We start from the raw sequence: 27171 nt of genomic DNA on the forward strand, positions 1-27171 counted from the left end.
GTGCATTGGCTAAGTTGAGCAGCCTACTACCATAGAATTTTCAAATGTTTTTATCATCTCTTAAAGCCCAAGTCCATTAGTCGCTTCCCCTCCCTCTCACCAGTTCAGCTCAGCCACTCATCTCCTTTCTGCATCTATAGATTTGCTGTCTGGGCTTTGCAGATAAATGCAACTGAGTGTGGCTGGCTCTGTTCATGTGGAATGTTTTTACAGCTCTTCCCTGCCCTCCCATGTATCAGGCCTTCCTTTGTGTTATTGCTGAGTACTGTTAGACTCTCCAGCTGTCCTGTTGGGGTCATCCGCTCATTCGTGCACACGTGGACTGTTTGCATTTCTTGGCTGTTGTGAATAGCTCTGTTCTACACATTGGTGTGCAAGCAGCAGTGTGGATGCCTGTTCCCATTCACAGAATAGACACAGGAGTCAAATGACTGACTGAGGAACTTGGCCTTGGCCACTGGTGAATAAAGCTGTTAGGTAACTTCCTGACCTTGGAAAGGTGGGGTCAACAGATAAACACTAGCCAGTCTGCCCTTAGCCAAGGTAGCACCACACATGGGGATGGGGGAGCATCCTCACCCCGTACTGGGCTCAGGTCCAGCGTTTCTGGTTTGGTTTGGTTTGGTTTGTTTAGCAGATTAATGAACTAGGTACAGTATAAGCAGTAATTTGGGAAGTTGATCCTATGTCCCACCCTATTATAGGGGGGCTAAACTTTAGCATTTAGGGAAGGTATTGGACTGGATAAGGTATGGCTAATCCCTATGCAGGGAAAGCATCCACAGTCTAATGGACTTGGATCCAAGTGATCTGTCTCAGGGATGTGCAGTGATTTCCATTGTTGAAGATAGTGTTAGAGGTTTTTCTTTTGGGTTTTTTTTTTTTTGTTGTTTGTTTGTTTTGAGATGGTCTCTATGTAGCCTTGGCTGCCTGGAGCTGTCCTGGACCAGTCTCTGTCTCCCAAATGCTGGGATTAAAAGATGTGTGCCACCATGCCTGGCCAAGAGGTTTTTCTTCCTATTGCTAGATATCCGTTTTTCCCTACTGTGGCTGGCCTGTAATTTAGAGATCCGCCTGCCTCTGCCTGTGCTAGGATAAGAGTGTGCATTACCCAACCCCCTGCTGCCTGTCTCTAGGTTTCTAATCCTGGTTTGGGGAGGGACAAATTTGGCTGCTTAGTTTTGTTTTGTTTTTGTTGTTCAGGTGTCTGTAGCCTAGGCTGTCTTGGAACTCTGTAGACCACGCTGTCCTCAAACTCATACCTTCCTCTGCCTCCTGAATACTAGAATTAAAGGCATACACCGCCCTGTCTAGCTGCTTTTTTTTGGGGGGGGGGGTTCGAGACAGAGTTCCCTGTCCTGGAACTCTGTAGACCAGGTTGGATTCGAATTCACAGAGATACGCCTGCTTCTGCCTCCCGAGTGCTGAGATTAAAGGCATGCACCACTATGCTTGGCGACTTTTATTTTTTTAAATACAGTTCTTTTGTTGGTTTGTTTTTTGTTTTGTTAGTTTTTGTTTTACTTAAGTTGTGTAAGTGAGATTCCTATTCATCTTCCCCTTCACTGTTTGATTTACGGCAGACATTTCTCTGTAGGCTCATCCATAATCTAAAAAGGTTTTAGCCTCCCCTCCTGAAAGTACAGCCAGCATATTCTTTCATCAGCTTGATACGGTACAAATTCTTATCCTAATAGTGAATTGTTAACACAGTTTTACTGTGTAGTTATGAATGGCTTCAAACTTGTGGCAGTCCTCCTGCCTCAGCCTCCAAAGTGCCACCTGTAGTTGTGAGCTGTCACACCTAGCCTAAACACTGGCTGTTTGTTTTGTTTGCCTCTGTAGCACTGGTGTAATTTTCTCCTGGGAGTTTGAGCTCCTGGCCGTAGTGTCCTGGGTCTGTCTTGGGCCTGCACTGGCTCTGTTTTAACATGCTGCATTTGCACTTAGGAAACCTTCCACCTCTGCCCTGCCCTCAAAGCCAGTAGTGACCCTTGCTCCAGAGGAGTCTGGGTTTGGTGCTCACAGCAGGGAGCTCCCAGCCCCTCCCCCAGATGACCTGACCTCCTACTGGCCTCTGGACCTGGCTGGGATCCTCCCTCCTGCTCAGTAAGAAGGGGGTGGAGTTTCCCACAGTTTAAACTTAGTCTTGCTGCATTTTATTGCTCCTGACATTATTAAGTGTTAGAGTCCTGGTACTTTGGTGACCTTGTATCTGCTGAAGTGCCAGGTTGGGTTAGCACATAAGGACTCTTGTGACTGAAACAGGTCTGCTCTTGGAACATTGCTCTCCAGCAGCTCCTACAATCTCTACTTCACCACAGGAGCATCCTGCAGGTCCTTTCCCACTCCCTCACCTCCCTTTCACACTCTATCCCTCACTAGGAACATATGCAGAAGACAAGGATTATCCCCCCCCCCCCCACCACCACCTTTCTACCTGTCAAGCAATGGCTGTAAAATCCCCAAGGGCATGAGGGCAATTTCTCAAATTCAGAATCTGTGATGGCTGACACACAGCTGCATGGAGAAAGGTGTTAGGTTATCTCACCCATGCTTTCATTTAAAGGGCCAGTGGATTTACATAAAATTCAGTTTTGCACAATGGAAATGCACTGGTAAAGTAATTGCCTTCCAAGCCTGAGGATATGAGTTTTGATCCTGAAGACACAGGTAAAAAGGACCTGTGATTCCCCAAGCTGGGGTGATGGGAACTCAAAAAAGATTTGGGATGACCAGAGCTTGAAGTTGTCCTTTGACTGGTCCCTGTACCTACGTGAATGCACACATGCATACATATATACATACCCAGTCAGTTTTAGTGCTCCATCTGTAGTTGGAATTTTCTTTGGTCCACCAACCAGCTCCCAAATAAAGATACGGAGACTTGTTATTAATCATGAAGGTTCAGCCTTAGCTTAGGCTTGTCCCACTAGCTCTTTTAACTTAATTTAACCTGTTTTATTCATCTACATTTTTCCTTGGGGCTTTTTACCTTTCTTTCATTCTATATGTCTGTCCTACTTGCCTCCTTCCTTTGTGTCTGGCTGGCCCCTGGCATCTCTTCTTCTTTTTCCCCTTCCCCCCCAGCCTAAATTCCTTTTCCTCCTTTACTCTCCCTGCCTGGAAGTTTTGCTTATACCTCCTCCCTCACTATTGGCTGTTCAGCTTTTTATTAGACCAGTCATGTGCCTTAGACAGGCAAGGTAAAACAGCAACACATCTTTACATAGTTAAACAAATATTCCAAAACAAACAAATGCAGCCTATCTTTACATAGTTAAACTAATACTCCACAACAGTTACCAACGCTATAAACTAGTTCTTCCTACATCTTTGAGGCTTTTGAAGCCAGTCCTCATCACTAACAGCAAGAGCCAAGAGGAGACAAATTCTGTATAGGCAGCTAGTCCTAGCTGGCTTGAAACCAGTATGCCCTGAAGTTGACAGAGATCCTCTTGCTTCTAGTGCCACTACAGCTGGCTTTTCTTTTAAAATTTGTGTGTGTGTGTGTGTGTGTGTGTGTGTGTGTGTGTGTGTGTGTGTGTAAGTCATGTGCAGACCAGCTTGACAGTTTAACACTCCTCCGGACTAACTAGCCATTGAGCTGAATGGGCCCTCATGTCTCGGCCTTCCCAGTGCTCCAGCACATACGCTTGCTTTGTACATGGGTGCTGGGGATCAGGTTCTCAGGCTTTTGCAACAAGTGTTTCTCTTTTTTTTTTTTTAAGATTTATTTTTACTATTATTATATTTACTATTTAATTTTACTAAATTTACTATTAATTTTACTAAATTAAGGATGTGTTGTGTGTACAGGAATGTAGATGCCCTCAGGTCAGAGGAGGGCATCATATCCCCTGGAGATGGAGTTACAGGCAGTTGTGAGTCACCCGATGTGGGTGCTGGGAACTGAACTCAGATTTTCCATAAAAGGTCTTCACTGATGAGCCCCAGCCTTTTTTAAAAAAGAGGGTCGCCAGGCGGTGGTGGCGCATGCCCTTAATCCCAGCACTTGGGAGGCAGAGGCAGGCAGATCTCTGTGAGTTCAAGGCCAGCCTGGTCTACAGAGTGAGATCCAGGAAAGGCGCAAAGCTACACGGAGAAACCCTGTCTTGAAAAACCCAAAAAAAAAAAAAAAAAAAAAAAAAAAAAAAAAAAAAAAAAAAAAAAAGAGGGTCTCACTATGTGACTGGCTAGCCTAGAACTCTATGTAAACCAGGCAGTCTCAAAGTCACAAGAGATCCACCAGCCTCTGCCTCCTGTAAACTGATAACACTTTTCCACATTCTGAGTGATGTGATTACAGGTACATAGACCTTGCCCAGTTTGTGTTGCTGGAAATCAACCCAGAGTTTTGTGCATGCTAGGTACCATCTAAGCAACACACTGTGGTGCTCTTCCTACCTAGCAAGTTTATCATGATGGTGTTCTTGGGATTTTTGTTTTTGTTTTTTTGAGACAGGGTTTCTCTGTGTAGTTTTAGTGCCTGTCCTAGATCTCGCTGTGTAGGCCAAGCTGGCCTTGAACTCACAGAGATATTGCCTGGGATTAAAGGCATGCACCACCACTGCCTGACAGTCCTTAGGATTTCTTGAGGGATGTTCTTTGTGTTACAGATAGTTGACGATCTGGATTTCAGGTCTGTCTGCCCAGCTTGGTTGTCTGTGACTTGAGTGCTTGTCATGTACAAATTCTCTGCCTCCTCCAAGAGCCAGCAGTGTTACCTGTGCCCTTTGTTGCCAGGCACATCTGGGCAGGGCTTGGCACCTATGCCAGGATGCAGCTGGACAAAGCTTCTGCAGCATAGGAGCCACTCTGGTTCCCACCCCTCTGGCCTGTTCCCCAGAGGTGGCAGCCACTAAGTGTCTTGATCCTTGAAGTGAAAGCATCCTTGCTGCTCTGGAAAAGAAGCAAATGTGATTTGTGTCATCTGGCTAAAAGTGCCCGTGAATAAACTGTAAAGAACTTAGGATCCTGCCTTAATTTTACTGCCTGTTCCATTGTGGGGAAGAGCACATTCTCACACTTTTAACAAAAATGGGTGTGTCCAGTTCTAGCTTCCTTTTAGTGTGTTAATGCACAACTGTCGAGTCAGGTAGACATGATGAAACCATGTACTTACCTAGAAACACAAATGCTCCTTGACTTACACAGTTGCAAATAGAGCTGCATTTATCAGCCCACCTCACTTAATGTAGCAATAGCACAGTTCTGTCCCCTTGTGATCACAGGGCTGACCAAGCTATGGTTCACTGCCTAGTGCCACGGCAGCTATGGTTTGGGGCTCAGGCTGCGCCCCCTTGCAGAATCAATTTCCTTGACCCTATTTGAATAAGTGTGGGCCAGTGAGATGGCTCAATGCTAAAGGCATTTGCTGCCAAGCCTGACAACCTGAGTTGGACCCCCAGAATGCACATGGTAGGAAGAAAGAATAGACTTCCACAAATTTTCCTGTGGTCTCCACATTTTCCATGGCACACACGCACACCCATAATATATAAATAAACCAACAAATAAATGTAGTGAGTGTGTTTTGAAGCCCTGCCAGCAGCAGAGTGTATTTAAAGACACGCTTTCATGATTCTGCTTTGGCATCTGAGTTTGCACATAGGGTGTGATCTGTATTTATAGTGACAGCAGCCATAGCTACAGATGATGAGACTTTCCATCCCTCCGCTGAACTATGATTCTTGGGGACATGTCAGCCCATGTGTCCCTTACAGTGTTCTGTGGCATGTGCCTGTTAGAAGTGCATGCAATTGTGTCTATGGGCAGATTGGGTGTGTTGACTGGGAGATGTATGTATCCATGCATGTGTTTTTCTTCTCTGGTTCCAGCTGACACTGAAGATGTGTGCATCGTAGAGAGGTTGTTCTCAAGCAGCTTGGTGGCCATCGTCAGCCTCAAAGCTCCCAGGAAGCTGAAAGTTTGCCACTTTAAGAAGGGAACCGAGATATGCAACTACAGCTACTCCAACACGATACTGGCTGTGAAGCTGAACAGGCAGGTGAGTGCACCTTGTTCTGTAGGCAGCTCAGTTGGTAGAGTACCCACCATATCCCAAGTCCTGGGTACCATCCCAAGCACAGCGTTAAACCAGCTCTAGTGGTGCACACCTGTAATCTGAGCAATCTGAGAAGTAGAGGCAGGAGGATCAGAAGTATGAGAGTGTGTGTGTGTGTGTGTGTGTGTGTGTGTGTGTGTGTGTGTGTGTGTGTTTGAGACAGGGTTTCTCTGTATAGTTTTGGTGCCTGTCTTGGATCTCACTCTGTACACCAGACTGGCCTTGAACTCACAGAGACCCGCCCGGCTCTGCCTCCAGAGCACTGGGATTAAAGGCGTGGGCCACCACTGCCTGGCTAAACGATACTTTTAATAAATCTCTTTCCTCTTTTCATTCTTTTAGTCTTACTTGTAAGACAGTTGCTAAACGGTCTTATTAATAAAAAGCCCGGAGTCAGATATTGGGATAAAAACTGAGAGATCAGGGAAGCAGAAAGAAGACAGTCACATTCTTACCACTAGAAATCCTCAGCCAAGGAGAGAACTACTTCCTGTATACCCACGCCTATATACCTTTCTGTCCCTGCCCTCTTACTTCCTCTCTCCGCCCAGCTACATTCCTGTCTGTACAGACCTCCAAACTTCCATTGTTAGCTCTGGGATTAAAGGTGTGTGCCACCATGCCTGGCTCTGTTCCCAGTGTGGCCTTGAACTCACAGAGATCCAGTGGATCTCTGCCTCCCAAATGCTAGTATTAAAAGCATGTGCTACCATTGCCTGACCTCTATGTTTAATATAGTGGCTGGCTTTTTCCTCTAATCTTCAGATAAGCTTTATTGGGGTACACAAATAAAATATCACTACAGTTAGTGTGACATATATTTTCCCCCAAACTAACAGGACAAGCCCACAGGGCACAATAGTGTGGGGGCCTTTGAGTGTGCTTCCTGAGAGCTCTGGCCTCCGTTTGCACACAGGTAACCACTGCAGCATATACATTCTGCAGGGAAAGGTGCCGCAGAAGCAGGCAGTCTCCCTTACTGTAAGAGCTAGATTCCTAGGGGCTGCTTATTTTTAAAGCAGTTAACCAGACACGTGTCTCCTGGTTTCCTGATTGAACTGGGAATTGGCCCCATCAGCTAGTTCAGCTGGGAAGTTGTGGGACATAATAGCTTGAACACTTTTCAAGTTTAAGACATCACAGATACATGTTCCTGTACATGCGGAGTGTGTGTGCCAAGCCCCTCACAGAAATCAACCCCAGCAGCAGCATTGAGGAGCCCTAGTATCCTGTCTTTAAAATGAATAAGAACAGGGTGGGAGGACCTGGAAAGACAGCTCCAAGATTAAGAACTCTTTCTTGTTGCTCCAGTACCCACATGATGTGGCTCACAGCCACCTGTAACTCTGGCTCCAGGGCGATCTCATGTCCTCTTCCACCTCCCTAGGAACTAGCACACACAGTACACATGTGTACATGCAAGCAAACACACATAAAAGAAAAAGACTCTACAGCAGAATAACCTGTGCCCACAGTCACGGTTTACACTTCTCATAACTCCCTGTGCTTTTAGTTGTATTTTAGCCATGCCTCATTCACCATAGGTTTTGGGGCTTTGTAGGGGTTTTTGGAGTGTTCAGGGTGAACCTCACAGGTGTGAGGCAAGTGCCTTTACCACTAAGCTACATCTCCAGCCTATTTTTACTTATTTTGTGATGGGGCCTCAAACTTGCCTTCAGTCAAACTTGCCTTCAGTCTCTTGCCTCATTCTCTGCAGTAGGTAGATGATGAGAAGATGGGCCTTGTAGCTGCACCCAGGGGTGTACGTAGCTGAGCTCACCACGTTGCTGTTAGGTTTGGGGCGGGGGTGGGAGGCGTGCATATGTAGCATGATACGTGTAGAGGTCAAAGCTTAGCCTCAGGTGTCGTATGAGCTTTCTACCTTATTGGACGCAGGGTGTCGTGCTTGCTACTATGTACACCAGGCTAGCTTGCTAATGATCTTCCGGGAAATGCCCATCTCCACCTTCCATCTTGCTGTAATGGCACTGCTGCATCTGGGGGTCTGAACTCCTGTCCTCACACTCACACAGTAAGTGCTATTATCCACCGAGCCATCTCCCCAGCCCTCACCATAGTTTTCTAAGCAGTTTGCCTTTATAGGTCTTTCCGCCATCAAATTAAGTCACCCTGGTAGAATCCGTAGTACACTTGGTGTATGTAGTTATGGGACTGATGGAAATGACTCTAGCACCTGATTGGCAGTGGAGAGGCACCTGCACACACTTGAGCTCTTACACCCACCTATGTGGTGTCCTAGGAGTGGAGAGCATCTTGATGCAGGAGTCAGCTCAGTGGGAACACGGCACATGCTGCCCCAGTGCTTCTTCATGCTTGGTGGTCTTTGTTCTCACTCTTTGTAGAGGCTCATCGTTTGTTTGGAAGAGTCGCTCTATATACACAACATCCGGGACATGAAGGTACTTCATACCATCCGAGAGACACCCCCAAACCCTGCAGGTAAGCCATTGCTGCCAAGATCCTGAGCTGGTGAGATGGCTCGGCAGGTAAAGGCAGTTGTCGCCAGGCCTGACTACCTCAGTTTGATTCCTGGAATCTACGTTGTAGGAGAAAACGTAGATTTTTTTTCCTGCAACTTGTCCTCTGACCTTCCACCTGCATCGTGGCATGCATGTGACCAGCCACATAGATGCACATACACACAAGCAAACCAAAAATAAGTACATTTATTTTATATGCACTGATGTTTTGCCTGCATGTATATCTGGGTGAGGGTGTTTGTGTTCCCTGGAACTGGAGTCCTAGATAGCTATGAGCTGTTATGTGGGTTCTGGGCATTGAACCCAGGTTCTCTGGAAGAGCAGTCAGTGCTCTTAACTGCTGAACAATCTCTCCAGTCTCCTACAATTTATTTATTTTTTTTAAAGGGAGATCTTGGTTTCTTTGGGGGCCTTTTAAAGATAACTGGGCCAGTGAGATGGCTCAGCAAGTAAAGGGGCACTTACTGCCAAACCTGAGGACCCGAGTGCCACTCCTAGAACACATGGTAGAAGGAGAGAATCAACTCCTTCAAGTTGTCCTTTGACTAACACACACCTTGGCACATGTTGCATACATGTTTAATAAACAGATGTAATAAAGATAGCCGTAGGTAGGAGTTTCCTCTCTGGTCCACACACGTGAGGCAGGTATAAAATGTGGTAGGTGTAAACTGAACAACCTTCCCTCCTGGGCCAGTCCTACTAGTAGGGCTGTCTTGTGAGCGTGTAAGCTCATAGGTTGGATCAGCTGTAGCCCAGCTTGCTGGTCATTCCAAACCAAAGGCCTTTCATCTCTGAGGGATACTGGCAGACAGGGTGGCCTGGGGTGCAGAACTTGAGAGAGAGTGCAGAGAAGGTTTAGCTACTACTTTGTATTGGTTTTGTTCCAGAAATGTTAACTCCGTTCTAACACTAGAAAGCATCCTAGACTCAATATGCATTCAGTTGTCATATGTTTCCACAGGCTTGTGTGCACTGTCAATAAACAATGACAACTGCTACTTGGCGTATCCAGGGAGTGCGACCATTGGAGAGGTGCAGGTCTTCGACACCATTAACTTGGTGAGGTCCTTGCGAGGCTCCGTCACGTGTGTTTTGCTGGGAAGGCATGCAGTGCATCCTTGACCCAGCAGCATGGCTTTCCCTGGTGCTCTCCTAGGGTGGCAGAGCAGGTCTGGCTAAGCTGCCTGTGTCTTAGCAGCTCTCACACAGAGCTGAGCTCCAGGGTGTGCTTGTTATTAGAACCCAGCAAACGGGTTAACTGCCCTGCTTGTTGCAGTCTGAGTAGTGTTTCCACGGCCTGCCCGACACGTGACTGCGCTACTCCTGTGAGGACTCCTGGTGTCCTCACAGAAGCTTCCTCCTGATGGCCCAGCTAGCATGGAGACAAGGCTCTTGTTGTGTAACAATCACGTTTTCTTGATTTCTTCCCCTTTTCAGAGAGCTGCAAACATGATCCCGGCTCATGACAGTCCCTTAGCAGCCCTGGCTTTTGATGCAAGTGGGACCAAGCTTGCCACTGCTTCTGAGAAGGTATGTCTGCCGTAGCTGTGGGAAACCTGGGCCAAACCTGGGCCAATGGCCTCCACAGTCCTAGTCACCAAGCAGGTTTTTATATTCCCCAATGCACAGAAAAGCAAAATGAGCCTACTGTGAGGAGATGCTGCAGTATGAGTTGTCCGCACTGTTAGTTTTCCACCCTGCAAAAACATGCCTGAGAGAAACTACCTGTATGGAGGACAAATGAGTTAGTTAGTGGTCAGCAAGCTCTGTCACTTCGAGCCCATCCCATAGCCAAAGCTGCTCATGTGGTAGCTAGGAAGAAGAGAGGGACTGGGCTTCCCATAATCCCTATAAGGACACACTTCCAGAGACTAGATGAACTTCTAAGCCTCACCTCCTGAAGGTTCCACAACCTTCCATTAGTGCCACAGACTGGAGACCTTGAAACTGTAGCAGGGGCCAGTGAGATGGTTCAGCAAGTGTGCGTGTTCATATACATACAGGTGCATGTACACACATGGAGAAGGCCAGAGGCTGACATATGACCTGAGTTTAGTCCCTGAAACATGGTAGTAGAGAACTGACTCCTGCAGGCTGTCATCTGGCCAATGTGCACTGTGGTGTATGCACCCACAAACATATACATATATACCCAAAAAGCATAATTACAAAACAAGAAAAAGTGAATGTTTGTGGCACAAAATAGGAAAACATTGGGCCTGGTACTGACTTAAGAAGCAGATGGGTCTCTGAATTCAGAGCCAGTCTTGTCTACAGAGTGAGTCCCAGGCCAGCCAGGCACATAGTGGGACCTTGTCTCAAAAACAATGGCCAGGTATGGTGGCACACATCTTTTTTTTTTTTTAAATTACACTCATGATATTCATTACTTACACTCATGGTATTAATCACATTTGTGGTATTCATAGATTACATTCGCAGTATTCACTCAATTATATATATATATATATAATATATAAATAAATATATATATATATATTTTAATTTTAAATGTCGAATGTCATTTCTTGAAGGGGTAGGAGGTCTTAAATACAGGCTTACAGCACAATGGGAGGACCCCAGAGGGCAGAAGTTCACTACTGATATTTTTACAATCTTGCATCTAAGCTGTTAACAGGTGGTACACATCTTTAATCCCAACACTCCAGGCAAAGGCAGTCTGAGGCCACCTAGTCTGCAAATCAAGTTCCAGGACAGCCAAGGCTGTTAACACAGAGAAACCCCGTCTTGAAAAACCACACACACACAGAACAACAGCAACAACAAAACCACTTTAATAGCTATAATATTTTAAAACATCACTATTTTGAAACATTGATGTTGTCTCTTGCATATTGTTATTGCAGGTAATAGTGTGTTTAAGTCATGTGTAAATCCCAAGTATGTGTATCTACTTATTAATGTAAGTGATTCCAGTAAGGTCTCTGAGTTAAGGTGTGGCGCTGTAGTATGCCCCACATTCGGCTCACGGCTCACGGTCCAGATCAGTAGGCTGACTTCGAGCAATGCTGTGGTGGTGAGCAAGAATAGGATATGATGTTCTGGTCTGTGGCAGCACGGTATGTTCTACCATAGAGCTGGAGCTCAGGGAGGAGGCCAGGGCTCCCTTTCAGCCAAGTTCCCCTAGGAACAGACGGCATGGCTTGTAGAATGATGTGAAAAAAGCAGAAAGGTCAGCTAAAAGTCTGTTTTCTTCTCCCTCTTTTCTCTCTATTGACCCAGGGGACTGTGATCCGGGTATTTTCCATTCCAGAGGGACAAAAGCTGTTCGAGTTCCGGAGAGGAGTGAAGAGGTGAGTACATGGGTCTCCAGGCTGGTTACAGAAGTGCCTTGTGGGTTTCAGTTCCGTTGCCTGTGGTCAAGCGAGGGAGGCCAGTAGCTCAGTCACAGCACACCTCCTGAACTGGTCTCGGAAGGATAGGACAGAGCATTGCAGTGAAAGCTGCTTGGCTCCACATGTCTGTGACCCCGCCTGAAGCAGAGAGAGGCTGGGAAAGCCTAGCACCAGGAGATTCAGGGTGAGGACAGCAGCCTCACCTGCTGGGCTCCTCCCTCTGCTCTGCCACTGGGGTCCTGCCCAGCTCCCCTCCTCTGGCAGACACTTCTGCTATTCTTAGGGGTGAGAGCTCCCTCCGTGGCCTGCCTGCCACAGCATCCTGCTCTGTGCTTACCACTCCCTCCTTCCTGCTGTGTCAGGCAGGTGCTGGACACAGGACCGGACAGGGCTGCGGTGTCTGCTGGCTCTGTTCAGGCCTTTGAGCCTTCACTCTGACTGTGACAAAGCAACCGCGCGTCCCTTGGCCTCTGCATCTTCCCTCCCACCCTCCCTTGTAATGAGAACACAGTGAGGTAACTGCCTCCCCAGGGCTGCATTTTGAATTCTGAGAAGTGTTTAGGAATGCTTGGCTGTGCTCTTTAGAGGACTTGCCACCGTCTGTTGTCACCTTCCTTTTGTTGTCCCCAGAGGTAGAACAGACATGTCTCTTTCCAAAGCCATATCTATAATCTAGCAGTAGGGGGCTGAGGAGGACTGTGTAGCCAGCTCACCAACCTGGGCTGTGTAGTAAATAAGGCTCTGTCTCAAAACACTTTAGGACGAAAGCCACAGTCCAGATGCTGCAATCCTTCAGGGACTGCATCTTTGTCTTCCTCATATCACACCTAGATGATGCTCCTGTGCTCCTGCATAGTGTCCTGTGTCCAGTCTACAGGAGCCTCTCTGTACCCCTACATCACTGTACCCCTACATCTTTCCTAATCATGCCATCTGTGTGTGCTGCTGAGTCAAGCCTGGGTGTGGGGCCTGATTCTAGACATGGGGCCTAGCCCTCCTGGGATAGACCTGGCATCCCTGCCCGTTGACAGGCACCCAGACAGCATCCCAGAATGTGCCACTTGGTGCATACACTCCATCAGTATGGGGATGTTGGAAACACACTGGAAGTACTAACCTACCTTGAAGGATTAAGGGGAAATGTGTGTATTTAGGCTGTGGAATGTTGAGTGACCTAGGAGGCACTTGCTGGGGGAATGCCCTAAAACAACATCAGCACTGCTGACTGACCTGCCCGGTCAGTCGCTACAGTTGTATCTTAATCCACTGTCTTAGTATGTGTTCTGTTGCTGTCAAGAGACTCCATGACCACAGTAACTACTTTTTCTTTTGTTTTTTTAGACAGGGTTTCTCTGTGTAGCTTTGGAGCCTATCCTGGATCTCACTCTGTAGACCAGGCTGGCCTTGAACTCACAGAGATCCACCTGCCTCTGCCTCCTGAGTGCTGGGATTAAAGGCGTGCGCCACCATGCCCAGTTCAAATGATTGCATTTTCAAAGCCAAGCTGGTCTGTGTACTAAGTTCCAGGCCAGCCAGGGTTACACAGTAACACTCTGTCTCCAAATGAATGAATGAACGAACGAACGAACGAACGAACGAACGAACGAATGAACGAACTCTTACTGGTTTTATCACAAGCAGGTTCCTCTGTCCTGAGGAAGTGGCCCAGAAGAACAAAAGACTTCTGTAGGGCCAAGTGTGTCTCCTCTGTGGCCACAGTTAGAAGTCCCTGGGAGGCACTGCTGCGCCCCACCCCCAGCTGTTGCTAGCGTGTTCTGTGGTGGCAGAGCTGGGCCCTCTTTACACCCCCTGTTCCTCAGGTGTGTGAGCATCTGCTCCCTGGCCTTCAGCATGGACGGCATGTTCCTCTCCGCATCCAGCAACACCGAAACTGTGCACATCTTCAAACTTGAGGCCGTGAGGGAAAAGTGAGTTGCGAAGACAAGCTTGTCCTTTTTTTGTTTTGTTTTTCAAGGCAGCGTTTCCCAGGCTGGCCTTGAATTCAGAGATCCACCTGCTTCTACCTCATGAGTGTAGGATTAAAGGTGTGTGCCACCACTGCCCAGCTTAAAAACAAGCTTTTCTAACATGTATTTTGGGACTGGGAGGCACTGAGGATCAAACGTAGGGTCTCAGCAATGTTACAGGGATATGCTGCCACTAAGTTAGGTCTCTACTTTCAAGGTTGATAAGATAGCCAGTGGGTAAAGGTGTCAGCCTAACAACCTGACTTCCATCCCTGGGACCCAAATTGAAGTTGGAAGAGAAATACTCTCGTGTACATTGTCCTCTGGCATCCACAAGCATATGTGCACGTGCACACAATAAAATCAAGTTAATTTAAAGACACGAAATATTAGTAATTTAAAAATAAAAAGCACACAAAATTGTAAGCTGTCCACATTCAGTAGAAAAGCATGGCACGGAGCCACCCTGCTCTGTGGCCCCATTTTTGGGTACAGACATAGTCTGGCTGGAGAGTGGGCATGACACCACCAAGCCCAGCTTCAGCATGAGACCTCTGCTCAGAGAACACTCTGATGTACTATGTCTGAGGCCAGGAGTCAGGGTCCCAAGTTTGTCTTCTGGTCAGTGCCCGTGTGTCCCCACTCCATGCCCCCTATACTGGGGCCTCAGGGATCAGCCAGCTGCTGGAATAAATATCCCAGCTCTGACCTGCCTGTAGGTCATCAAGGAGACGGGTGCTTCCATCTTTTTGTTTTGTTTTTTCGAGACAGGGTTTCTCTGTGTAGCTTTGCGCCTTTCCTGGAACTCACTCTGTAGCCCAGGCTGGCCTTGAACTCACAGAGATCCACCTGCCTCTCCTCCCAAGTGCTGCGATTAAAGGCGTGCGCCACCACCGCCAGGGCGGGTGCTTCCATCTTAAACTGCAACAGATGCAGAGACTTCTTGTCTCTTCCCCTCCGCACAGCACGAGTATCCCACTGGGGCCAGTGTTGATGGGAGCTTATGTCCCATCCAAGAGTGTTGTTAAAAGCATGCTCAAGACACACATCAAAGGACTGCACAGCAGCCAGTGAGACACCTGAGTGTACCCCAAGAACCCACATTGCAAAATAGGGACCTGGACTCCCACAAGTAGTCCTGACCTCCATATAGTCACGCATGCACATGCTCAAGAGACATACGATGGGAACTTGTGCTGCTGCTCCAGAAACATTCTCCTGGCAGCAACTGGGCAGGGAGAACACAGGATGCTCTGTGCTTTGCACAGCTGATCTTGGTGAAGTGTGTAGGGTTGGTCAGTGGGTCTACACTGACTCTGTAGTTCTCAGTGAGGATCCAGCCTCACCTGTGTGATGGTGTGTCCTTCCAGACCTCCAGAAGAGCCCACCACCTGGACTGGCTACTTTGGGAAGGTGCTCATGGCGTCTACCAGCTACCTGCCCTCACAAGTGACAGAAATGTTCAACCAGGGCAGGGCCTTTGCCACTGTCCGCCTACCATTCTGTGGCCATAAAAACATCTGCTCATTAACCACGTGAGTACAGACTGAGCCTATGACTCCACCCTCTCCTCATGCACATCAGGGCCAGAGAGCAGAGTTGCGGTGCTTGTTGCCAGGTTGCAGAGGTGTGTGTGACCCTGTCCAGCCTGTCCAAGCCTGGGTTCCATCAACTACTGCCTCGAGCAGGAAGACCCCCGGGCCCGATACCTGGGTGTCCTCTGGCATTCTCACCACAGAATTTCCTTCTTTGCATTTTGCAGGGTGTTTGTGTTGATGGGATCCATTAAGTCAGACAATAAGCAATAGACACTATTTATTTAGTGGCACCATCTAGGAAGACATGGGTCCTGCTTGTGCAGTTGGGATTGTCAGCCGTGGAGCACTGGAAAGCTTGTCTGTAAGATGAGTGACAGCCCAGCTCTGGCTCTGGAAATTGACAGTGTTTTCCAACTTGAATAGCTAAAAAGGCTGTAGTGCTCTGCTAGAGCATGCACAAGCATGTTTGAAAGCTTGTGGACATGCCCACCCTCAGGCCAGGAGGTGCTCAGTGGGCATCAACTCTGTCCTCAGCACCCACATAAGAGCCAGGTGTGGCCACATGTGCCTGTTTCCAGCACTCAGGAGGCAGAGACAAATGGGTCACTGGGACTTGCTGGCTGCCAGCCTACATCCAGTTCAGTGGACTAAAGCCCAGAGTGGTAGAACAGGACATCTCATACCCTTGCTCTTCCCCATGGGCATATATAGGTGAGTACGTGTATATACACACAGAAAGAGAGAGAAAGTACCCTCCCTTAGTGACCAGAGACACTGACAACTACCCTGTTCCACCACGTGCTCACACCCAGGCCACCCCTGACCTTGCCAGCTTCACTCTGAGGAGCCCCAGGTACTGTCTTCATCTAATGCGCTGGCGGGTTTCTTCCTAGCCCAGCTGAGATGTAGGATTAGTCACATGCCTTTTGTGAAGAAACAAAGTCTTCCTTCTAAAATATGGCTGCTTTCTTTAGAATTCAGAAGATCCCACGGTTGCTGGTAGGAGCATCAGATGGCTATTTATACATGTACAACCTGGACCCCCAGGAAGGCGGCGAGTGTGCCCTGATGCGTCAGCACAGGTGAGGCTGCTCTGCATGGCAGTCTGCAGCTGTGGGCATTGTGATAGGTCTGTGCATTCATCCCCTCAGGGCCCATGTGCTGACCTGTGTTGTTGGCAAGCATCGTCTCCCCATTGAAATTCACTTTTCTGGTGCTAAGAGCCTCTATTTGCCCTTGCTGGCCACAGGATGCCATTCAGGGCCAAGAAGGAAAGGCATCTAAGTCTGTGATGGTCTGTGTGTAACGATTGGGTGAGGGTGAGGCTCAGAGTTTACAGTGAGGTGTCCTCACGGGAGCCTGCCACCCCACCTCAGGATGCAAGTGGGGAATTTGCAGTTGGTAATTGAGATGTGTGTGACTTTACTAGACTTCCTGTGTTAAAGTCACTGTGGAAATCCCAGGGAGCAGATTCTTGGTGTTGGTGGCAGTATTCTGTCTCCTTGGCTAGCACCTCAGGCCCCAGGATGTGCTATATATACTATGTCCATCTGTCCTGCTAGAACAGGATGAGTCCTGTTTGAGATGAGTCCTGCTCTGCAGCCATGGCTGGCCTCAAACTAAGGGGAATCCTGCCTCAACCTCCCCAGTGCTGTATTTTGAGAATGAGCTACCATACCTGGCTTGAAACAGTGAGTCTGACCTTGTTTATTTCCTGTCTCTAGACTCGATGGCAGCATGGAGACGACCAGTGAAATTGTAGACTCTGCATCGCATGACTGCCCGTTAGTAACACAGACGTATGGCGCGGCAGCTGCCAAAGGTGCCTATGTGCCCTCATCCCCAACGAGACTTGGTAAAGGGCAGGACGCCAACTTAGAAGGTAACTCTTCATCTGTGTTGTCCCTGAGTGACCACTTCCCACTGGGCTCTGGGACAGAGCTTCCTCCCAAGGCTTGTTTGTGAAAGTGAATTTATAGTCTTCATTTGGGGAGGAAGAGGCAGTCATTGTAGCCAGTGACTGTGGCTGTGTTTGAGCCCACCCAGCCTCCCACCTCTCTGTAAGTAGCATGTCCTTCATGCATCGTGGGCAAAGGCCACTGATGCTGACATCTGAGGTCACTCAGGCGTGGCCCTCTCCATCCATGTGGCTGACTTGCCCCAAACTCAAGGGGTTTGCTTGCAAGAGAGGTTGTGCTAGCCCCCGTGTTGTGAAGCGTCCTTTCAGCCATAACACATGACCTGTGTCTCCAGCTAAAGTCCCTTAAAGTCTCCTTGGTCACTCGTAAGAGAGCAGCCTATCTATTCAGTTGCCACTGTTTACAGGGCTTGTGCTGTGCTGGTCCATGCTAGGAAATGGATGACATCATTTGGCTCTGCCTGAGGCTCTAGAGGCCTCACTCTAATGACCACATTGGGGAGGTCTTAGTGTGGCCATGACTCGTAACTGAGCGTCATCTCCTGGACATAGCCTATCCTTGGTGCCACAGGATCAATCACTGGGCCCAGCTCTGTGAGGATAGCACTCTTATCTCTTTGCAGCCTACACAGATGACCTGGGTGCCGTGGGGGGCGCATGCCTGGAGGATGAAGCCAGTGCCCTGCGCCTGGATGAAGACAGCGAACATCCTCCCATGATTCTCCGGACTGACTGATCCGGACCTGTGAACTCTGGCCCAGGAACAGAACCCTGGCCTGGCAGAGGACTTGTGCATTGCTGCTATGAACTTTGACCTGAATTGAGGGAGAGGATGGCAGAGACTGTAAAGCAAAGAGATTGTAGTTATAGCCTATCCATACTGTTGAGAAAATACACTGTTTTCACTTCAGCGACTTTAATCCTGCTTATGAAGTTTAGCTTTTTATTTTCTCTCACTCTTTATTTTATTTTTATTTTATTTTATTTTTGCCAAAATTAACTGTTTGGTGAAGTCTGTGGTCTCCTTGCTTTGCATGCGTGACGTGCCAAGCCAGCATAGGAGAGCGAGTGGTCACTCCATAGCAGACCACAGTTGTCAGGTCTCATGGCAGGGCAGGGATGAAGAGAGCTCTGTGTGCAGTGATTCTGCAGGGACAGGGCCCATCCGCCACTGAGACAGCCAGGGTACCAGTGGACAGTGGCCGCCGTCAGGAGTCCTCTTGCCCTGCAGCCCCACCTGGGCCATTTTCCCCCAACTCATTATACTCTTTCCAGAGTGGAGCATTTTGAGACTAGCTTCCTCCAGGGGGACTGTTGTTTGGGGTCTTATTCTCCGTGGGGATCTTGAGGGAGAGGCAGTTTCTGCTCTGTGCCTTCTCTTCTGGCTGGTGAACTTGGCAATGCGCCAGAGCAGGCTGGAGCCAAGGAAGGCAGTCTCGTCTGTCATTAAATGCTCTGTCTCCTACTGTCCCCATCCGACAACTGTGACTTGGTTTTTTGTTGTTGTTTTTAGAGGAGAGTCTAGCTACTCCCATGCCCAAAAAGCACAAAGGTGTAAGATGCTACATCATGCATCAGCCATCAGTCTGCTGACCTGATCTGTCTGCCAGAGGCTCCCTCCAGTCCCCAGAGTTAGCAGCAGCTGCGACAGGTAGAGAGGCCCCAGGGAGACGGCTCCCTCCCCGAGGTGACCCTCCCCAGGGTGACGTGCCTTTTCTATCTTGGTCTTGAAGTGTGCAGGAAAGTGACGTCAGGTTTCAGGGCTGCACTCACTTCTGTTTGCTTTTGACTTTTTGGTGGCTTTGGGGGAAGTACAGATGCACATTATAGCTCAGGCTGCCCTGGAACTCACTATATAGCCCGTGCTGGCCTCAAACTTAGAGCGTTCCCCCTGCCTCAACTTCCTGAGAGCTGGGATTACAGGTAGCAAGCACTGTGCCTAGTTCCTTTCTCAGCTCTGCAGAATGAAAAATTCAGGTCCTCAAATCTGCATTCTAAACACAGACCCTAGCAGTGGAGTTACGAATGTGTGGGGTGTTGCTTCTTCATGAACATGGCTTTAGGTCTGAGCAGGGAATGAGGAGGATAATATCAGGGTACCAGCTTCTGCCAGCCTGCTCAGGCTTTTAGACAGGAGGGCTATAGGGAGCTGTCTTAAGTTTAGTCTGCTTAAGTCTGGTAGAGTGTTTCTACAGAGTGCCAGTGGCTAGACATACCTGCTGATGTCTCCTGCTCTTGCTGTTCCCACGGTGGCTAATCACATGGGTGGGGTACAAGGGGTGCCCACAGCTAGATCTGGCTGCTGGCTGCACCTGTGCCCTGGAGCATCTAAGTAGCCAAACTATGTACATTTTATAAGGCAGGGATGGAGCTGCGGGTACTGACCTTTAAACTGTATGACTGTCTGGACCCTGATAACATGGGACCCCAGCCCTGTGGTCTGCTACAGTGGGTGCTTCTCTAGGAGAATGAAATGGGCCTTTGCAAGACCAGGCACGGGCAGGGAGTACCGACCAGAAGAGCCTGGGAAGTGCACAGGGTTGACTGGGAGTTGGGGTTTCCTGGAACCAAAGAGTGAATGTCTGGATTCAAGTGTGACTTGTGTGCTGACCCTGGACTTGAATACTGTGTACCTTTGGGACTCAGCTCCATCTGCTGAGATTTCTTCTATCTTGGAAGTCAGTGTTCCAAAAACATGTTTGGGCCCAGTTTCCTCACTTGAAAATTTGGTCAGAAAAGGCAGCTTCCGGTGTCCAGGGCTCTCTGCCCTCACTCCATGGTCTTGCCAGGCTGAACAGACTCAGTCAGTCTCTGCTGACATTTGAGAGGTCTGCACACCACCTGCAGGCCTCGGTTTTGAGGAGGGAGGAGAGAGTAGCTCTCTGAGGTGGGCACTCGTTGTTGGGACTCACCACTGGTAGAGCCAATGGAGGGGCTGAATCAGTAGAACACACACTCGAGTGATTGCTGACCCCCAGGCCTCACACTGATGGTCATTTTTAAGTTTTTAGTTTTCCAAAGTCAAGAGACAATTTTGGAATCAGGTGTGGCACACACCTGTAATCCCAGCAGTCAGGAGAGTGAGACAGGAGGATTGCTGTAAGTTTGAGGCCAGCCTAGACTATATAGTTCTGGGCAAGCCTGGCCTACAGAATGAGAACCTGTCTCAAAAAACCAAAGGATGACAACTTTAAAAAAAAAAAAATGGGGAATGAGAGTTTAAAACTCCAAAATTTTTAAGATTTGTGTGGATTGGGACCAAAGCTTTTGTATTTTCTAAAACAATGAAGGAGTCCCTTGTCCTGCCTCCACTAATGGTGTGAACTAGGGGCAGGTCTCAGGGCCTCGGGCTGGACTGTACAAGAAGAACCCTACCTCACAGGGCTGTTGTGAGGTGTGTGAGGGGGCCCCAGCACAGAGCCTGGCCAGCAATGGACTCCAATAAACACTAAACCTGAAACATCTCACAGAGTAAAGTGCATGGTTTTTGTTCCGCTCTGCTCTGCCTTCCTGCAAAGCTGGGTGGAAGGTGGAAGCACAAGTGTTGCGTTGGAGGATGTGTGTGGACATCTGCCCTGTCCTGTCTTGCCTCCTTAGTACCAAGTATAAAGGGACATTGGAGGATGTGTGTGGACATCTGCCCTGTCCTGTCTTGCCTCCTTAGTACCAAGTATAAAGGGAGAGTTAGTAGAGTCTGTTTTGGGGGTTGGTGGTGTGGAGACTCCCCTGCTTGCTGGGCATCAGGCATGGACCATGCCCTGCAGGGGCCCCGGGGCTGCCATCCCCCTGCAGCAAATGCCCTGCCCAGTCAGGTAGAGCTCCCTCTACCTGGAGCTGCCCAGTTCTGCCCCTCTTAGAGATCCTGGAGCTTTGAGGCTGCAATCCCTGCCAAGTCAGGCTTAGTAACTCCATTCTCACAGTTTGACTTGGAGACAAGACTCGACAGCAGGTGGGCTGCTTGGAAAAGACTAGAATATTTTGGTCACAGCTCAGCTGAGATGAGAAATGTATTCCTTGCTCAACTCCAATATCCGTGGTTCTTTTTGTTCTGTCTTTGAGGTGATCTTACGATTTAGCCCAGGCTGCACTCGGACCAAGATCACCCTGCCTCTGCCTCCCATGTTCCAAGGTTACGGGCACAAGCCAGCACATCTAACTTAGCCATGCTTTTTTATCATGATGTTGACATCAAGATGCATGGTTCTCCTGCCCCCTGCCCCCAGTCTTTGTAGCTCCTGCCCTCTGCATGCTGGGAATGACCAGATCACTTGTTCTGAACATCTGGTTCCTATCCTGAGGTGTCCCAGGTGCGAGGAGGGCTGGTCCAAGCCGGTGGTGGCCTGTGTGGGACGTCTCCTGGGGGATGAAGCTCGTTGGAAACGCACACTGATAGCTGCTTGCCAAGCACATGCATTTTTCTGGTCTTGCCCCTTGGTGTCTTGTACATTTGCATTCTGGGAGTTTTGAGAAGCACAAGGGACAGAAAAGGAACACCTGCTCTGGATTTGGAGGCATGATCAGCTCTTCTCTGGTATCTGACAAAGACAATCCCTTAATTTTGAAAAAAATAAAACCCTTTTAAAGCTCAGTTTAAGGGAACTGTCCTGATCCTCACCTGTTTCGTTCTGTACTGAGATACACTTAAAGATGCTCTTTTTTTTTTTTTTTTTTTTTAACATTTCCTTCTAAGGGAAAACTGGCAGATGCTAACACTGTGTGTCTGTGTCTGCATCCAAGCCACTAAGATTACAAATCCTGTCAGAGCTGAATGGATGGTGTGGTACACGCCTAAGATGCCAACACTAGGGAGGTGAAGTCAGGAGGATCAGAAATTTAAGGTCGTCCTCAGCTGCATGGGGAGTTAAATGTCAGTCTGGGCCGCATTAAAACTCACTTGGTGGTGGTGGCACACTCCTTTAATCCCAGTACTTGGGAAGCAGAGACGGGTGGATCAATGTGAGTTCAAGGACAACCTGGTCTACAGAGCAAGTTCCAGGACAGCCAGGGGTACACAGAGAAACCCTGTCTCAATGGTCTGGAGATGACTCAGGAATTAATAGCATTGTCTACCTTTCCAGAGGACCCAGGTTCAGTTCCCAGCCCATGGCAACTCACAACTGTCTGCAAACCCAGTTCCAGGGATCTGAAGTCCTCGTTTGGCACCAGGCACTTAGGTAGTACACATATATACCTGTAGACACTAACACCTATTTAAAAAAAAAAAAAAAAAGACCCTGTCTCAAAAATGGACAAAGCAGGGCTGGAGAGATGGCTCAGTGGTTAAGAGTGCATACTGCTTTTTAAGAGAACTGGGGTTCTGTTCCCAGCACCTACATCAGGCAGCTCACACCCTCCTGTATGTAACTCCAGGCCCAGAGGATACGCCGCCGCCCTTTTCTGGCCTCCATGGGCACTGCACACATGTACATAGGCATACATGCAAGCAAAACACCCATACACTTAAAAATATTTTTTAAATCAAGGCCAATGTGGGCTATGTAATATATTCCAGGTCTTGCCGCCAGAGGTCAAACCAGGGCCATTGAGCTGACTCAGCAAGTAGATACTTTTGCATGCAGGCCTGACAACTTGAATTTGGTCCCTAGATTCCACGAGGCAGGAAAGGGGTGACTGCTGCAAGTTGTCCTCTGGCAGCCATGTCTCTCTCTCTCTCTCTCTCTCTCTCTCTCTCTCTCTCTCTCTCTCTCTCTCTCTCTCTCTCTCTCTCCCTCCCTCTCCCTCTCTCTCCCTCCCTCTCTCTCTCTCTCCCTCCCCCCCCCCCCCTCTCTCTCTCACACACACACACACACACACACAGTTTTTTACTGTTCAAAAAGGCAAACCAGACGGGCGGTGGTGGTGCACATCTTTAATCCCAGCACTCAGGAGGCAGAGGCAGGTGGATCTCTCTGAGTTCGAGGCCAGTCTGGTCTCCAAAGCGAGTTCCAGGAAAGGTGCAAAGGTACACAGAGAAACCCTGTCTGGCGGGGCTGGGGGGGCAGAGGCAAACCAATAGTAAGCTGGATCTAGGGTCTATACCTGTAATTCCAGGTACTTGGGAGGCTGAGGCAGGAGTACCAAAAAGTTTAAAGCCTGCCTATGCAATCTAGTGAATCCCTGCCTCATGAAAATACAAGGCTAGAGAGCTGGCGCAGTGGTTAAGGGCACTTGTTGCACTTGTAGAGGACCGGAGTTCGGTTCCCAGCGTTCATGTCAGGTGGCTCACAGCCACCTGTTAACTCCAGCTCCAGGGAGCCAGTGTCCTCTTCTGAACCCCAAGACCACCTGCACAGACCCATACACCCACTAGTACACACACATATAATTAAAACTAAATCACTATTGAAAATATGAAAAGGCTGGGATATGCCTCTGTGGTAGAGTTATGCCTAGCGTGTGTGAGGCCCCTGGTTCAATTCTTGCTACCATCAAAAGAATAGTACTAAAAAAGGCCCTGGAAGCTTCCCTGATCACCTAACTAAACAGGAAGAGCCTGCAGCAACACTGAAGCTCCTCAGCCAACCTTACCTTTGGACTAGAACACTCACTTCCTTTAAGTGTGGACAGATTCCCAGCTGCTCCAGCAAGGTCTTGCAGTCCACCTCTGTCCCAGAGCTCAGCCATATTCTTCACCACATGATAGAGTGATAGTCACAGGTATGTAGGTCATATGTGCACATATACTCCATAGACATATACAAATTTTAAAAGTTTTTAAAGATAAGGGAGCTGGAGAGATGGCTTGGTGGTTTAGAGCATTTGTTGGTCTTGCAGAGGACTCCCAACACTCTACATGATGGCAAACAGTAACTTCAGTTCCAGAGGATTCAATGCCCTCTTTTGGCCTCCTTGGGCACTGCTTGCAAATGATGCACAGACATACATACATACAGGCAAAACACATTAAATAAAACATTAAGAAATAAAGGGCAAGTGAGATGGCTCAGTAGGTCAAGGCACTGAAGCCTGATGAAGTGAGTTCAAATCCACATGAAAAGAAGAATCCACTCCTGAGCATTGTTCTCTGACGTCAACACACTGCGGAGGCACATGCACATGCAAATGTCATAAAATTTTGAATAATTAAAACATGCTAACATCAGGAAATAGAGACATCCCAGGCTAGGGTCCTGTATGCTTACCACAGCCTGTCCTCGAGGGTCTGTGAAGGCATCCCTCCCTATTGGTTGTGGCTGAGTCCTGAAGCCAGAGGGGTCACCCATAGTCACTAGATACACTGCAGGAAGCAGCCTGTGAACTGTAGTGCTCCAAGTCAGACTGGACAAGGACTGGCCTTGCTGTTCTCACAGCCACTAGGTGGCACAAGTCTCATGACTGCCTGTGTCTGTGGGGATTAACGAATTGCTCATTAAGGGGTCCTCTGGCCAGAGTGGGGCATCCTTGAAGCTAAACAGTTAGACTCCTGGATCCTCAGTGGGAGCTGGTCTAAAAATTCCAAAGACAAATATGGCACAAAACAACTCCTTTGTTTTTTTAATGTTTATTTGGTGTGTGTATGATGTCTATAGGGGGGCACCACAGCCCTCAAAAATGACTATTTCTGCTTCTGACATAGTGAGAATGTATCTCCATTACATCAACACTCACCTTGGGTGCTATCAAGGGTGTATTTCTGGGGTACCTTGTCCTCCAGGGAGAGGTGGGAAAACAGGTTGTGGTGCTTCATCCCACATTGTGGTATGAAATGTCCCAACAGACTCAACATTTGGTCCCCAGCTGGTGACAGGAGTGGTAGAATCGCAGGGGCCCTCCCTAGGCAAGGAGAGAAAGGCAGTTACTAAGTGGAGCCCCGAGTGCAATGTCTGGGTAAGAGCAGGTCTAAATGCCCATTGCCCAGGAGAATGGGAGAGGTTGGGAAACAGCCAGTGTAGCAGCCAGAGGGCCTCTGCTGGGTCTCCGAGGTTGCCATCCTGGGATGTAGACCAGAGTGGATGCAGCAGGAAGCCAGCCTCTTGCTGGAATCACCCCGCCCCTTCGGGTGACTGTAGCACTACCTCCCACTGTTGACATATCACCCACATGGGCCCAGAGCCATCTGCGACACCCCTAAGATCAGGCTGACAAATGGCTTCTGAAAGGGACATGGCCATCGAAGGACAGACCCAGCTGTGCCCTGTGTACATCCCCTCTCCCTTCAGGTTGCTTCTTGTCAGCAGGCATTATTATGCCCTCAGTGACATCAGCAGATGAAATGTGGGGACTCAGTGGCCAGCAAAGTCATTCTTTGCCTTGAAGTGGACTCAGCAGGCAGTGCTGGGGGACCATGATGGGTGCCACTTCCCATGGGTGAGACCCAATCTGTTCAAACAAGCCCTGTGTTCTGAGTTCTAGGAGGCAAGTTGAAGGGGCCACCCGTTCCTTTCGATCTCTGGGGTAGAGCTCAGCTTTTGGGGATCTGAGTCCCACAGATAGAAGGTGACACTGTCCCACGTGCAAGGGAGAGTGGGATTGCTTGTTTGTCGTGTGATCCTGGGGACCGAACTCAGGGCTGCTTGACGCCCTTTTTTCTTTCTTTTGGTGTCTGTGTGGCTAGGTGTGAGTGCACACATGCATGGCACACATACTGAGGTCAGGGGACAACCACTAGTGTTGGTCCTTAGATACCTTCCACCTTTTCTTTGAGACAGGATCTCTCACTGGCCTGGATCTTCACCACACAGGCCAGGCTAGCTGGCCCAAGAGCTTACAGCAATCTACTGGTCTCTGTCTCCCATCCCCCATCACTAGAGGCACAGGCACACATCGCTGTGCCCTTTTTCTCAGGTTCTGGGGACCTGAATTTAGGTCTTTATGCTTGCAAGGCGAACTCCAACTGAGACACCTCCCTAAGCTCAACACCTTTTAAAAACTTTGTTGTCATTTTTGTTATTGTTGTTGTTTTGGTTTTGTGTTTTGCTCTTTTTTTCTGAGACAGGGTTTCTCTGTGTGTATCCCTGGCTGTCCTGGATCTCGCTCTGTAGACCAGGCTGGCCTCAAACTCACAGAGATCCACCTGTCTCTGCCTCCCAAGTGCTGGGACTAAAGGCGGGCGTCACTACACTGGACCATTTTTGTTTCTGGAGACAGGCTTTCACCATGTAGCCCTGACTTTCCTGGAACTTTTTGTGTAGACCAGACTGGCCTCAAACTTGTGGCAATCCTCCTGCCTCTCACTGCCTTCTGAGTGCTGGGATTATAGGTGTACCCCACCATGCCAAGCCTCTCAGCTCCAGAGTTCCTTCATCAACTTGACACAAGCTAGTCATCTGAGAGGAAGGAATCTCCATAAAATCATGCTGTAGGCAAACTTGTAGTGCATTCTCTCAGTGATTGATGTGGGAGTGCCCAGACCATTGTGGGTGGTGCCCTCCCTGGGCTGCTGGCCTTGGGTTGTATAAGAAAGCAGGACCAGCAAACCAGTAAGCAGCTCCCCCTCCACAGCCTCTGCATCAGCTCCTGCCTCCAGGAACCTGCCCTGTTTGAGTTCCTGCTCTGACTTCCATTCAGTGATGGGCTACAATGCTGAAGTGTGAACCGGATAAACACTTTCCTCCCCAGCTTGCTTTTGACCATGGTATTTTCGTCACAGCAATAGTAACCCTAAGACAGTGCTTATGCTGCATGTATATAGGTGTGTGTGTGTGTATTTATGAGTATGTATTGTATGTATGCAGTCATGCTCACAAGTGTGTGAGCCTGCATGCCACCATGCACATGTAAAGGTAGAGGATAACTCCACAGAGTCCATTGACATCTTCCTCCTTTGTGTGGGAACTCAGGCCACCAGGGTGGCTTGGCAAGTGCCTTTACCTGCTAAGCCA

General features: G+C 48.7%; 1 protein-coding gene across 1 annotated transcript in view; it reads left to right on the forward strand.

Moving 5' to 3' along the window:
- The window catches only part of Wipi2 (WD repeat domain, phosphoinositide interacting 2), a 37934-nt gene extending 17120 nt beyond the window's left edge, over positions 1-20814 (forward strand). Inside the window, exons 3-12 of the mRNA XM_006992676.4 lie at positions 5841-6010; positions 8431-8527; positions 9533-9630; positions 10009-10101; positions 11815-11885; positions 13748-13855; positions 15265-15429; positions 16407-16514; positions 17157-17314; positions 17974-20814. Coding sequence (XP_006992738.1) covers positions 5841-6010; positions 8431-8527; positions 9533-9630; positions 10009-10101; positions 11815-11885; positions 13748-13855; positions 15265-15429; positions 16407-16514; positions 17157-17314; positions 17974-18086 — 1181 coding nt within the window. The 3' untranslated portion in view covers positions 18087-20814. The remainder of the gene's footprint in view (positions 1-5840; positions 6011-8430; positions 8528-9532; positions 9631-10008; positions 10102-11814; positions 11886-13747; positions 13856-15264; positions 15430-16406; positions 16515-17156; positions 17315-17973) is intronic.
- The last annotated feature ends 6357 nt before the right edge of the window (positions 20815-27171 follow it).

This window comes from Peromyscus maniculatus, chromosome 23, assembly GCF_049852395.1.
Source record: "Peromyscus maniculatus bairdii isolate BWxNUB_F1_BW_parent chromosome 23, HU_Pman_BW_mat_3.1, whole genome shotgun sequence".
In the NCBI taxonomy this organism is placed as follows: domain Eukaryota; kingdom Metazoa; phylum Chordata; class Mammalia; order Rodentia; family Cricetidae; genus Peromyscus; species Peromyscus maniculatus.